At 43.4% G+C, this 14,913-nt stretch overlaps 1 protein-coding gene across 1 annotated transcript in view; it reads right to left on the bottom strand.

Moving 5' to 3' along the window:
• Window positions 1-1,429: 1,429 nt before the first annotated feature.
• The window catches only part of LOC308168653 (SPRY domain-containing SOCS box protein 4-like), a 40,951-nt gene continuing 27,467 nt past the window's right edge, over window positions 1,430-14,913 (bottom strand). The window contains exon 3 of the mRNA XM_080543259.1: window positions 1,430-2,807. Coding sequence (XP_080399385.1) covers window positions 2,680-2,807 — 128 coding nt within the window. The 3' untranslated portion in view covers window positions 1,430-2,679. The remainder of the gene's footprint in view (window positions 2,808-14,913) is intronic.

Below are 14,913 nucleotides of genomic sequence, written 5' to 3' on the forward strand. Positions count from 1 at the left end.
CTTAATGTGGTGGTGGTGGCGCCCCTAAAACATATTTTTTTGGGGGGGGCATCAAATCATACTCTCGCCTAGGGCACCTAAATGCCGGCCCTGCCTCCTACCCCTGGCCTACGACGAGCTGGAACCCTCACAGTAGTACATAGCCCCAGGAGACAGACAGCCCACAGGAGAATACGCAGCATGTGGGTGAGAGGGGTAGTACGGTACGGCAGCAACTTCAGTAGCCGGGGGGAAGTAAAGTAACTGTGGTTTCATCTGACAGAATGGAGAGGGAGAGCCTGCCTGCCTGCGACTAGCGGAGCGACCAGCCCCCTATACCCCCATCGCCCAGAGTTACCTACCGGACCCCGACCTGCCCCCCCCCAGTCGGATTACCAAGTCTACTTTATCCTTTATCCTCTGGACGAGGCAACCTGTGTTACACATTAGGCGCCAGGAGGCACAACTCTTGAATTGGACTGTACTACCCACGAGGCGGGCCCTTTCCTTTAGTTAGATCTTCTTTTGTAATTAAATACGGCCGGTAGGGGTTGAATCGCAGCTTGGCACTCAGTGTCGTTTCCTTCCTGGGTATTTGGTGCTTATTTATCAGGTCAAACGTGGTGTCACTACTAAGACTAATATTGCTCAGTTTTTCTTGCAGTGTAAAAGACACAAATGGTGTGAGCTGCGAGAGCAGAGATGGGAAGAGAGAGAGAAGAGAGAGAGAGATACAGAGAGAGAGAGAGAGATACAGAGAGAGAGAGAGAAAATGGGACAGAGGTGGATGGAGGTGAGTCAGCTGAGGGCATGTGATGGTGAGGTTATGTAAACAGCCACTGCTGGATTTGAGGATGCCCTGGTTTCCGCAGTGTGACTGACGATGTACACACACACACACACACACACACACACACACACACACACACGACACAGAGCTGTCAGAAAACATTGTGACACATAGGAAACAATATGTGACACGTTCGAATGCTTTGGTCCCGGATACATTTCTGCGGATACATTTCTGCATTGTTGAAAATCAACGACACATCGCTAGTCAACAAACACAGCTTGTTTTGTGAGCCTGCTAACAATGTAAAGTAGTGTTCTAGTTAACTAGGTAGCAGTGGGGGGGGGATTACTCACCCAGTCCATTGTGTTGTTGCAGTAGTTTGGCTTGACTAGCGAGTTTGTGTTGTGATTCTCTACAACGGTAAAACGTAGTTCTGTGTTTCAAAAGAAAAGTCTGAACATTTTGATTGGTTGCCGACATGCGGACCAAATGATCACACTGTGTCACATATAAGCATGTGCCCGTGCATACATAGTTGGCAGGATCCCCTCCTGGCACCACAGAGAAGTCATCATCATCCAGGAAACATGGTTCTTTTTCATTCACTCTGCTTTTTATTCACATTTCAGATCCGCTAACGGCAGTACCGGGCCGGCCATCCATTCCACTGTGCCTCCCACAGGCCTCGGTCTCCCACCCCAGCAGGCAGATATAGATTAAAAAAACATCAGTGATAATAATAATATTATAATAATTGTTATTGTTATTATTATCAACAACAACAACAGCAACAATAATAATAATAATAATAATAATAATAATAAAAGCAGCATCTGGTTTAGAAAGCCTCAGGTGATAGCGGTGATCATCATCTCCCATATCAATGTAGTATATTTACCTGAATGTAACCATCATGATCAATTAAAAAAGGAACTAGCTCATGATAAATAAACACAAGTCATCATAAACTCTCATCATCATCATCATCATCATCATATCGTTGTCATCATCATCATTAGAAACTGAATCATAATCCACACTCAAAATAAAATATAGGGAAGAAACTCAAAAAGTAAAAAAAAGTGACTCAAGCTTTTTTAGAGAAAAATATCATTGGTTTATGTATGTATGTATGTATGTATGTGCGTGCATGTGTTTATGTGTGTGTGTGTGTGTGTGTGTGTGTGTGTGTGTGTTTGTATGCAGTGTACAGTATTCATCCACATCCATCTTACAACCCTAAAATGTCTGCCGTGTTGTTGTTGATCATGTAGTGGTGTACTACACGTTCCCTGGGCATCACTCTACACAGATCCAGTATACCTTAGATCCAGAAGACGACTGACATAGTCCTTGTTGTCCTTAAGACAGCGGGCAGATACTGTGTGGTACCAGCAGGCTACGGTGGGCTCCAGGCCCTGAAGCTGACGCCAACACACATACCAGCCCTGTAGAGAAATGTCTTGTGTCTGGCCACTTAGTAGGAAAGTAGTATGGTTATTTCAAAGGCCTCCCGAGGTTATTATATTAGTGTGCTTGCTTTCTGGGTGCTTTCTGGGTGCAGTTCTCATCCCACCAGCAGGTGGTGTAGTCTCCCAACAACACCCTATCATCATCATCACATCTCATCAAAATGGACCATGACCAACCACACCATTCCATCAACAATGGAAAGAGAGCTTCTTCCACATTCCAATAATTTAAAAAGTTCTAAGCAGGTCAAAACACAAACTCAAGTATTCCATCATCCTACAGTTAAAAACCTGAACGCGAGAGCTGTTGCATCACAATGTGAACATTCCATCTTGGGTGTCATCAAATGCCGTCATTTTGTCCGCACTCCATCCTCCCCTGGCCTCAGTTCGTTATGGTCCCGATCCCAGTACTGGTGCACTCTACTGATCCGATCATTGGTACTGGAGATAGTTCTTCAGAGACTGGGGCAAGGGAAGGGTCTCGATCTCCTGAAGTCGCTCGCGGCCCAACGCCAGGCGGGCTGCTCGACGACACAGGTCCATCAGGGGGAGGGGCTCTGCTGTAAACAGGAAGATAATTGAGGTTAGTGTCTTGGGTATGTATAAGTAAGTAAGTGAAGCTTTATTTATATAGCACCTTTCATACAAGAAATGCAGCTCGAAGTGCTTTACAACAGGAATAAGAACATAAAGTGAATATAAAAACATATATCAAAACATATACAAGCATAGAATGAATATAAAAGCAGGGGAAAACAGTAAAAGAACAGGTAGAGATAAAATACAATATTACGTAACAACTTTGTTTTAGCGCCCCTTGTGAGTGGAGGCACGCTAACATGGGACCTGCACCGGACTCCCCCTGGCCTGGGTTCGCAGTCCTGCCGTACACGCTACCCCACGCGCAATGTCCTACCCTTCTCACTTGGTTTGCAGGGTATTTCAACCGGGGTCTGGTTACCCCTAAAATCCAGGACTTATCGTCCCTTATTAGGCAAAACTGTGACAAATGAAAAAATACAGGCTGTGTTTGCAAAAAATCTGGTGACAGTTTGTACTGTGTCTGTATGTGACATGGGCAAGACATGAAGGTGTGAGTATAGCCAATTGTGTGTGTGTGTGTGTGTGTGTGTGTGTGTGTGTGTGTGTATTTACAGTACTTGTGTGTACAGTATGTGTTTCTATGTGTGTACATGCATATTGTGACGTTAGAATTACAAGGTTCTATCTCAATTTTTCGTCAAAATTGAGTTTTTTAGGGTTAAAAAACCCTAATCCATTAGGTGTTTAATCTGATCCATTAGGTGTTTATTAATGCCTGTGTGGTGTTATTTTTTTAAATGTTGACATTTTTGAGTTAGTAATTAATAAAATACAAAGGTTCCATCTCACAAAACATAACGGAATGTAAAAACTCTGACGCTCAATATCTCTGAACTACCCTAAACGGAGATAGAACCTTATCATTCTAAACGGAGATAGAACCTTATAATTCTAAACGGAGATAGAACCTTATCATTCTAAACAGAGATAGAACCTTATAATTCTAAGCGGAGATAGAACCTTATCATTCTAAGCTCACGATATACTGTACTCTATATACCGTACATGCATAAGAAAGTGATGCTTGCTTTTCACCTCCTCTCTCCCACTCTCCAGCTGATGTACCTTTAAATATTTGATATCACCTTTAGTGCCTGGTCCTTTCACAAGACCCCGCTCCCTTACTTATAGCCCTGCCGCTAGACTGACACGACCGCCTCCCATCTGTATAACCTGTTTTCCCTATACAGATCCAAAACCATGACCTACATCTACACTGAACAAAAATATAAACACTTTTCGAAATCAAAGACCTAAGACTTTTTCTAGGTACACAAAAGGCCTATTATTCCTCAAATTGTGTTCACAAATGTGTTTCAATCTGTTAGGGAGCACTTCTCCTTTGCAGAGATAACCCTCCACCTGACAGGTGTGGCGTATCCAGGTGCTGATTAGACAGCATGATTATTGCACAGATGTGCCTTAGGCTGGTCACAATAAAAGGCCACTAAAATGTGCAGTTTTATCACACAGACACACTTGGATTTCATGCATTTCAAGTGGCATCGTTGTAATAATGACGATGTAGTCATGTCTAAGAATGCATTTCACCATGTAAATTCCCAATATAGTGAAAATACCACCGCTCACAATGCCACAGATGTTGCCAGTTTTGAGGGAGTGCAATGTGTCCCCAAATGTTACACACACACACAGACAGTTCCCAATACTTCCTTGACTAATCAGAGTACTCAGTCATCTTCCAGCCGTGGCACTAAGGAACAGCCTTCACTCTGCCAAACCTTAAAAGCCTTTTATGGCGCTACCGTCCTGTACCGTACCAGAACCTGTGCTCCTGCTTTGTTTTGCTTTCTCCACTGCCAACAGGGCCGTACCGGGCCGTAGTACCTACCGTACTGATGTTACCTACCCTTCCTGACTCGGAGCGAAAGGTACTACCCGTGCTACAATGTAACGCTGCAGTGCAGACCGTTGATTGGTTTGATTGATAAGTGACGCGTCAAACAGCTGTTGTTTACAATGGTCCGAGAGGCTTGAGACCAAAAGCTCGCAATAAACATTGTTTTTTGCACAGATTTGAGTGTGCAAATGTTGCTTTTTTGCACTCTATTTGATACGCTTCAGCTGCAGCACCCCAGCTAAGTCTGATCACGGATGAGCGGTGGTATTGGGAATTTACATGGTGAAATGCATTCTTAGACATTCTTAAGCCACACCATAAAGTATTCTTAACCACTGTATCTGAGACAGTACTGTATATTAAGTGATGGTGTTATCTCAATTTACTAACCACATAGGGGAGTACGCTTAGTAGAGGACAAATAAAAATGCAACATTCCCTTGCCTGAATGCTTGTCTGTTTCTGCTTTAGCCAACTCATTGTCTTGTTACGGTAACGGGTGCAATCCCCGAGGGCTGCAGTCCGGCTCGTTTCTGTTTCTCCCTGTCACTTCTCTGATCAATGAATTGTGGCTAAAGACTAAACACTTCAGTCACCCAGGTCTGAATCAGTCTCAGGTGAAAGCCAGCAGACACTGACACCCTCGATCAAACTAGTGGATGCCAGAACAGAGACAACAATACAGCTGTGTCAAAGATACAGAAACATCTAGCTATTCAGTCTAATTATTCCTTGGAGAAAGTACCCAAACTCTCCCAGTCTTTTGTCAAACTGTTTAACAGACCTGTAGAAACCATGTCATCTTGGTGACATGCTTATTTTTTTTGCTTTTTGCTGCTTGTTCGTTTTCATTTACGTCATACAAAGTGGGCCCATTAGCTGAGGAAATAATTATTTGCCAGAAAATAACTATTTCAAGGGGTTGATGAAGGAAGGAGGAATGGATTTGGGATTGTCGTTATATTATTGCTAATGCAATTTCTGGAGCCCGGTTGACAAGCTGAGGGACTGTACATATCAAAGAGGCCCCATTTGAACAGATCCAATTAATTTGAGTGTGCTCAAAGGCTCTTTAGTACTCTGTAATGTGGAGACATTTTCAGCATGTCTTAGGAGGAGCTTAGCATAAAGGGAGTCCCCAGTAGAACTGAGTCATTCAGCTCTCGTGGGAGCAGTAGACAGTTCTGGGACGGCTGGGAGCAGTTTAAGAGGGAACGGAGGGAGGAAGGTTGTATAACTACACAGACGACCTTTAAAACTGACATAATATTAAAAAGGAGAGGTAGTAGAACGTTTCTGGAACTGTTCAAAATACATTATGTGCAATAACACTATGTGCAATATGACAACCCTAGTCGTTTTATCTGTACAGTATAGTGGATAGTGTACATAGCCTTTATTTATGTAAACCAGCTCCTTTCCCTTCTTGTTTTTTTTTCTTTTTTTTCTTTCCTAGCACCAGGGGAGCCACCCCTCCCAAATTTCGTTGTTTGGTACCTGTACTATAGCAATGACAATAAAGACCATTCATTCATTCATACATTCATTCATTCAAAAAGGGAACCAGTAAAGGGTTCACAGTCTTCCTCGGGAAGGAAAAGAGAGCAGTGGATGGATGGTCATAGAACTACACCAAATCTACTTAGCCTAATCTATTAATGTAACCTGATGAGATGAGTCAGGTTAAGTAGCTAGCTAAGTAGCTAGCTCACTCGACCATCAGTTCGACTGTACTGGGAGTGAACTGGGGTGATGAGGGACTACTAGATGACATGACACCTTTAATGAGATCAAATAGACAGCGGTTCACTGTAGGATTTATTGTCAATCCCCTCAGAGGTAGAGAGAAGTGCTGAGATGGCATCTCTATTATGATGGATTAAAAGATTTAAGGTTTAAGGTTGACGAGAGAGAGAGAGAGGAAGGTTGAAGGAGAGAGGAGGAAGGAAAAGGGGGATAGGAGTGGGTTGGGATAAAGCTAGATTGTGGGATCAGTGGGAGATAGAGAGAAATTAGGAAATGGAGATGTGGGAAGGGGGGGCAGAAGGGGTTACACGTGGGTTAGAGAGACACAGTAGCGAGAGAAAAAACATGGGTAGATAGGAAGAGATACAACAACAAAAAGAGTGAGAGTGAAAGAGTGAGAGCGATAGACTTACTTATGGTTAGGGTTGGCTTTCCACAGTCATCACTGTGTTGTAATTATTGTGCTGATAATGTGCCTCTGGCAGAGAGTCAATAAGAAGAGACCACAAGATCCCGTTCAGTAGGAAGGGAAACCATATCCTCCTCTGGCCTACCCCCTCAAACATGCCTCTCCTCTTTCCTCACTCTCTTTTTACTCTTCAAGGTCACAGAATTACCTCTTGGTGTTCGATGCATAACTGTGCCTGTTTCTGTCATGGTGTGTTTCCTACGAGACACACACAGCAGTAAGCTACTGAGAGTAACACTAGGGTATAGGGGCGACTGTGGCGCAGGAGGTAGAGTCGCCGTCTAATGATCACAAGGTTGGCAGATCAGCGGTTCGAGCCCCGCCTGGCCACATGTCGAAGTGTCCTTGGGCAAGACACTGAACCCCAAAATTGCTCCCAGTGAGCGGGCCGGCGCCTTGCATGGCAGCTTGCCGTCATTGGTGTGTGAATGTGTGTGTGAATGAGAGGCCGTTGTAAAGCGCTTTGGAGCAGCAAAAAAGGCGCTATATAAGTGCAGTCCATTTACCATTTACCATGAGACACACACAGCAGTAAGCTACTGAGGCCTCTTTCACGCAGGTTCGCGTTCGCGTACCGAAACCTCCGATTGTTGGCGCTGTCTGCCGAACGAGCCCGCGTTCATACCAGTGTGTCGTTCGCCAGACAGCGCCAACGTTCGGAGGTTTCGGTACGCGAACGCGAACCGGCGTTCGGAACTGCCGGTGTGTAAGCCCTATCAGAGTAACACATTACCGTCTTCACCTGAAGAATTACAGTGGAAAGAAGAATCAGGTGACCTCTACAGTATAGCATCTCACAGTTTCCAAATCTATTACTATTATCCTTGCACTCAGATGGTCTCAATTCAACTTGTTGAAGACGTGTTTGCAGTTGTGCTAATTTAGTGTCATAGCAAAGGGTCTGAATATACGTATCGCTTTGTCATTATGGGGTATTGTGAGAGGATTGATGGCATTTTTGTATCCATTTTAAATTGAGTCTACAGCATAAAGAAAACATCTGAATACTTTCTGAAGCCACTGTACATCTCAATCCAATGCGTTTGATCCCATTGAGATTTTTCATACAAGCACATTTACTTAATCTACATGTAACACACACTTCTATCACAACCTTCCATGTCCAACAGCTACAGTTCACTTGGAGGACTTGCAGCGACAGTATAGGGGTGTTTGAATTATGTCTTTTCTACATTTCAATTAGTCAGGTAGATCGACCTGCTCCATGTCTAATCCAGTTGAGTCACCTTGGGAGAGTTTGAATGTCTCCTTGACAATTGCCAATTTCTCTTAAGGCTGAGGATGAAAACGACGAGCTATAAAGATTGATGAAACAAGCATGCACATACAAACACCCATAAATAGATATGCACGCATTGAAGACTCATGGGGTATATACAGTTACAGTATCAGCAGCATGCATGACAGCTTTTTGATGCTTGTTTGCTGGCTAATGCCTGCAGACATACACTAGCCATAGCATTACGCTAATGACCAAACAGGGAGTGACGAGCACATGTAGAGGCACTCGGGCACCTTCATGGTAAACAGCTCTGTCACACTGACAGAGAGCTAGCAAGGGACTGGTGAGCCGCAGAACGCTGTGTCAAATCAGGGCTCAGTGGAAATGGATGTGTCTCATCGCAGAGATATCCATCACTGGGGCTGGCTGGCTGCGTGCATGCATGTGTGTGTGTATCTGTCGAAACAGACTGTCCTTTTTTCCTCTAGACGTATTTTGGAACTGGAGACATTCGGTCCAGTTTGATCTGGTTTCGGACATTGACTGATTGAGTGTGGTGGGAGGAAACAGAACTATTGACCCACTATCTTACTATTTATTTACATGTGGCTGATTGCAATAGCAGCAATCTCCTTGATCTCCTATTGTAAACGGCGATCAATGCCCCCCCCCCCCCCCCTCTCACAGCCTGGAGCGCCCAGGAGGAGGTCAGGACCTCCCGCCCATGCTGAAGATTAAAACACTTGATTGTAAATTCCATGCCATTGTAATGTACATAGCTTGCCAAAAAGGCTTCCCCCATTTGATTACTGGTCTTTGGTGTTTAAATGCTTGTTGAGATGTTATATAAGGGAGGGAATAGAGATGAATTCATTGAGTTGGTTTAGTACTAGAGCACCAACTCCAAAATAAAGTTCTGGTTTTGTAATGTGGATTTTTGTTTATTCTTAACTCATAACTGTGATACTATTAGAGGTTGGCGACAGTTACACTTTTATTTGGCCCCAAAACACAAAAACGAGATAAACGTTCAATATCACAAAACACTCCTATTCCTCTTCTCTCTGATATCCTGCAACCAAACAACCAGCGCCACTGAGGCACGCCGTGGGCAGCGCCCCGGAGGTCGTAACATAAGCCCTGCTGGTCACATTCTTTTTAAAGCCCTCGATTGCGGCTTCTTCTCTTTTTCTGAACCTCCATTACAGTAAATCTCTGTTAGCTGTTTCCTGTAGCAGAAGGCTGGTGGTACAGTCATGTTGTCCCCCAGATGCCCTTCATCCAGGCAGGGCTGAAGAATACATGTTTATAAGGTATACAGTATGACTGAGAGCTTAATATTATATAGTGGCTTTTCTGTTGTGTTTCTCTCTCTGTTCCCCAACGTTTAAATGTCAAACAGACCAATAGGAAAAGCTTAAGTTTAGGCAATGAATTCTCACTTTTATGTTTAATGTCACCTCAAAATAAAGTCATAATAAAATAAAACAACCATAGTGGTTAAACCAAACATACAAGTGGTTTGACAGGGCAAGCCGCACGGCACAAACGAAAAGTGTAATTACACACTGAGACAAAAAAAAATGTGTTTTTTTTTTACTGCTCTGTTGGACTATGATTGTTAACACTAGAACAGCCATGGGTGGGGTCATTTGACCCTGTGAGTAAAAAAACCCTGTTATATCTTTGAACTCGGATCACATTTCAGGACCCTTCTCTCATGACTTTTCCTAGATATGTGCGTTCTACCACCCAGTATCCTTACATTTTCTAAATCACATCAGGATAAGCTAGTATGAAGCTATTTTAGCTAGTTTTTCTGTGTAGGAGGCAGGCTAATTTACAAGCCGGCCAACTAGTGGTCGTTGTGTGAGGCTACTTAGACAGAGGGAGAGGAAAGGCAGGTGATCGCTGGAGAGGAAAAAGGTAGAAACCTAGAGAGACAAACGAGAGGCAGAGGGGAGAGGAAAGGGTGAGAGAGAGATAAAACGAGGCAAAGCAAGGTACGCTTCGGCAAGGTAACACCATGGCAGAGAGTGACACTTCCTGTAGAGGAGATATGAGAAGGAGAGGGTCGAGAGACACATACTGTAGAGGAGATATCGTGACGTTAGAATTATAAGGTTCTATCTCCATTTTTGTCAAAATTGAGTTTTTTACATAATCTGATCCATTAGGTGTTTATTAATGCCTGTGTGGTGTGTTATTTTTAAAATGTTGCCATTTTTTAGTCAGTAATTAATAAAATACAAAGGTTCCATCTCACAAAACATAATGGAATGTAACAAGTTTTGACGCTCAATATCTCTGAACTGCCCTAAACGGAGATAGAACCTTATCATTCTAAACTCACGACATACTGTAGAGGAGATATGAGAAGGAGAGAGAGGGTCGAGAGAGGTGAGATAGAAGAGATCAAACACGCCCCAAGATGAAGAGAGGAGTAAAGGTAGAAAAATAAGAGGGAGAAGTGTGAGAGGAAGGAAGGAAGGAGAGAGGTGAGATAAAACAAATGTCAATTAGAGGCAGAGAGGAGAGGTCGAAGATAAAACAGTTTCTTTTGCTAAAACCAAGCTTTGCTTTCCTGCAGGTTCAGAGGGAGGTTGTCTAAATGAGGGAGTGAGGACCACCCACAGGGAGAGGTGGAGCGGAGGGCAGAGAGCTCACACACACAAGTCCTGGATCTGTGGGGCTCAGGCTGGGTAATACAGTCTGAAATACCCCTCTGTGTCTGTGTGTGTGTGTGTGTGTGCGAAAACAAAAAAGTGTTTGTACATACATGTGTGTAAGAGAAAGAGAGAGGGAGAGGGAGTGGGGGAGGGAGGGAGGGAGAAGGAGAGAGAGAAGTGTGTGTGTGTGTGTGTGTGTGTGTGTGTGTGTGTGTGTGTGTCTCTTGTTAGAAAACCTGACACGGTCAAACTCCTTGACTTTAGATCAAGAGAATCCTACTGGAAGTATGGAGAGGAACACACAGACACACACACAGACACACACACACACAAACCCAGACACACATCCACACACACACACACACACACACACACATACACACACAAACACACACAAACACAACAAGTAATCTAGCAGACAGATGGGTGTCAGATATGAACACTCCTCATACACACTGGATGAGCATTTGGGGGATACACTGATTACCCAGACACTGACACAACACAGGCACACATACACACACACACACACAGCCTGGGGAGTAGGGTTGGGTGGTTAAACCATCCCCAAATGTAACCGCGGTTTACGGTTTTACCGTGGGATTCATTCAAAATCACATTGTAGGCAGTGGCGTACCGCAAAATCCCGAGGCCCCCCCGCAAGGTGGCGGCGGGGGCCCTTTCGCAACGGAGGTTTAAAAAAACATGTGTTTTTTAGAGTCCGATGGGTTATTGACGTTGCGAAATTTCGCAATATATGCACTCTACATTCTAAATGCTTGACTTAGCAAAAGGTACAAACAAGTGAGAGCAATAGCCTATTACTAAAATCAAATGGTAGACTACATCAGTAGAATGTATTATTATTATGAATCTATTAAGTAGAAAAGTACAAGCTTTATTTCTTTTAACAAAGTGTGGTGTGCACAGCAGTGCGATATCTGTAAACATACATCTGTAGACTCTCCGCTAAGGGTTGCCAGATGGGATTGAGAATTTCCAACCTAACCAATCTAAAAACGGCTAAATCCACCAAAAACCAGCCAATCTGGCAACCCTGTCTCCGCTGCATCAGAGTCTACTTGTTGCGCAAAATAGGCCAGGGTTTTGTCAAATCCTTTGTTGGACATCTCGTTTCTTAAGTCCTGGTATATTGTGGCATTTCTTTACTGTTTGCCATCTGGAATACCCAGGGAGACGCAGACAGCAGAAGTAGAATAGAATAGTAGAATAGAAAAAGAAACCGCTATAACCAGCTATAACCAGCTGAATGATGACAGTCTGTGACAGTGTGTGCACCTGCCCGGACCCTGCCCTTCTACCTGAGTTTGAGTATGATGCTGCCCAAATGAATGTTATTGTTTCGTGATGCTGCCCAAATAAATGTTGTTGTTTAGTGCCGTACGCTTTCGTGGTATTATATTGTGTGAATTATCATCTGTATGTTGTTTTCTTTCACTCGACTAACCGCCGAGATAATACTTGAGACATGTACTTCCGTAAGCATTAATCCAACTGTCCTGCAGTTCTAATTTGACGATGTGTCCCTATACCATGGCGGAGTTGTCAAAAACAACTCTCAAAAGGCTTTTGACGGACGCGAAAAACGCAGAAAATCGAACCTGAATATTACGGATTCGTTGTGCAAGCGTGATTGACACAACATGAGTTCTAATTTATTTTTTTAACGGACGTAAAAAACGCACATGAAAAACGCATTGGTGTGCAAGGGCCAGTAGCTGCATTGGGTAAAAGAAAAGATGACATTTTTCGAAGTTTCGCTGAATTTTGTTCCTTTTTATAGGAAAGTTCCCGTTTTTGCGCACCGCTGAGGTATTTTCGCTTGCTCATTTTCGTGTGACGTCAAAGTCATGTTGCTATTGGATACGGCTAACTATGTTTATATTTTTAAATATAGGCCTATATATTAAAATTAAGGTTGACACAATGAAGGGCCACTTATTTTCTTTGTTTTATTTATTTTTTAATTTAAAAAAGTTTGTATCCGATGTTAGGGGGCCCCCTAGTGGCTGGGGCCCCCCCGCGGTGCGTCGCTTGCGGGCCCGTCCGCTACGCCACTGATTGTAGGGCTTTGACGGAGCCACCAAATTCAAATGATGAATTTGGGACACTTGCTGGTGAAAGGTGGTGAATGCCCTGTCCTTTCCGCGGACCTAAAGAAAGTCATTCTTTGTCTAAGCAGTGTGACAACAAAGACATTGGCTCAATGAAAAGCTGAAATTGTGCCAACATTTCACTTTGGCAGGCAAAAGAATAACGTCTGAATCCAATAGGAAGTGGTTGACTAGACAGAGCCTAATTCAACTGAATTAAAATGAGAATGGCGATGACGCATCTTAATGAGTCAGAAATGACAGCAGGCCAAATTGAACCGTTTGATTTGAGCACCATCGTATGGCTTCCAGAACAAATAGACTTTTTCTTACCTCTCCTTAATTAAATGTCTGTTGCTTAGTGACAGAACGAGTGTTCTGATCAATTAGTTAATGACCTCTGCCCTCCAAAATGTGTGTGTGTGTGTGTACGTGTGTCTGTGTGTATGTGTGTGTGTGTGTGTGAGGGAGAAAGAGAGAGAAGGGCACTAGAGTTGGTCGGTTTTCCAATTTTAGAGTTTTTGATTGACAGGTGCGAGGAGGAGTTGGTAGCGGAGATTAACAACAAATGTATGGGCTACAATTCAGTACAAATTAATTTAATTAAAAGCCCAGGCTATAGCATGGGAGTAGGCTTATCAAATAATAACAAAGTAACAATAAATAACAGAAACAGCAGTATCGAAAATGGCCACACTCAACATGGACCAGGGAAAGCAAAGGAAAGAGTTTGTTTGAGGAGATAAGAAAAATAATTATAGAGAAACACGTTAAAGGTAAAGGCTATAAGACCATCTCCAAGCAGCTTGATGTTCCTGTGACTACAGTTGCAAATATTATGAAGAAGTTTAAGCCAGTCTATGAGCTGAGCGTACCAGACAGTGTGCTTGATTTCGTTTATTTTGTGTGTCGGTGCATTTAAGTTGATTTGAACTGGGAGGCCTCTGTTCATGAGTGTCACCATAACATATAATTATACTTGTAATGCATAACTTCTCTCCTGTCATCTATTGGGCTCTGTCTGTGAGTAGCAACTGTCTGTTTCCATGGTTTATCTGCCATTCCATTAGGCGTGCAAACATGGCGGAACAGACGAGGGGAAATTGAACATTCCAGTAAGAGAAATAAAAATGTCAGAGAAAATCTGTTGTGAATTCACTCAGATCACATTCTCTCATTCACATAATGCACGGAGCAGTTCAATTCATACTCCTCCACAAGGTCGTAGGTAGATAGAACAACTCTAAACAGTGTCTGGGCACAGAAAATTATGGCAATAAATAAAACAGCATCTCTACCATGCCGGCCTAAAAGTGCTGTACACAGCCTAGTGCTAAACTTTCCATGGAATTATAGTTATTATAGTCGCGTTCAGACATACGCTGACCCTGGAAATTGCATGGAATCTACTGGGAAGGCTTGTACCGGTATGTGTGAAAGGGCTATCTCTCTTCTCCCTCTACCTTCCTGTTCTCTCATCCTCTCCCCCTATTCCACTTGCTTTTCTTATCCCTGTCTCACTCTCCCCACTCACTCTTCGTCCCTCTCTTCCTCCCTCTACACCTCATCATCTCTCCCTAACTTCTTGCTCTTCCTCCCACTCTATCCCTCTCTACCTCTCTACCCACCCTCCCTCTCTCTCTCTGGCTCTGTCTGGTCATTATCTCACAGCATGTTTGTGGATAATAAGCAGATGGTGTGCTAGATTTCCTACTCATACACCCCTAAAGAGCAGCTATGGTGATAATGTATGTACATGAGAACCAGTATGCTACAGTAGGTTTACTTAAATATACAGTCTCCTACAGGAAAAACACACACAGCTCCCATCTTAGCCATCAATCTCTCAAGTCTTTCATCCCTTTGGTAATGATGTTTGTGCGACGGTGAACATTTTGACACACTCCTCTTAAATAAATAGTAACCTGATACATCAAAGATGTCAGAGAGAGATTTAGCGG

The sequence above is a fragment of the Nansenia antarctica genome (assembly GCF_963989245.1).
Source record: "Nansenia antarctica genome assembly, chromosome: 12".
NCBI classification, from domain to species: Eukaryota; Metazoa; Chordata; class Actinopteri; order Argentiniformes; family Microstomatidae; genus Nansenia; species Nansenia antarctica.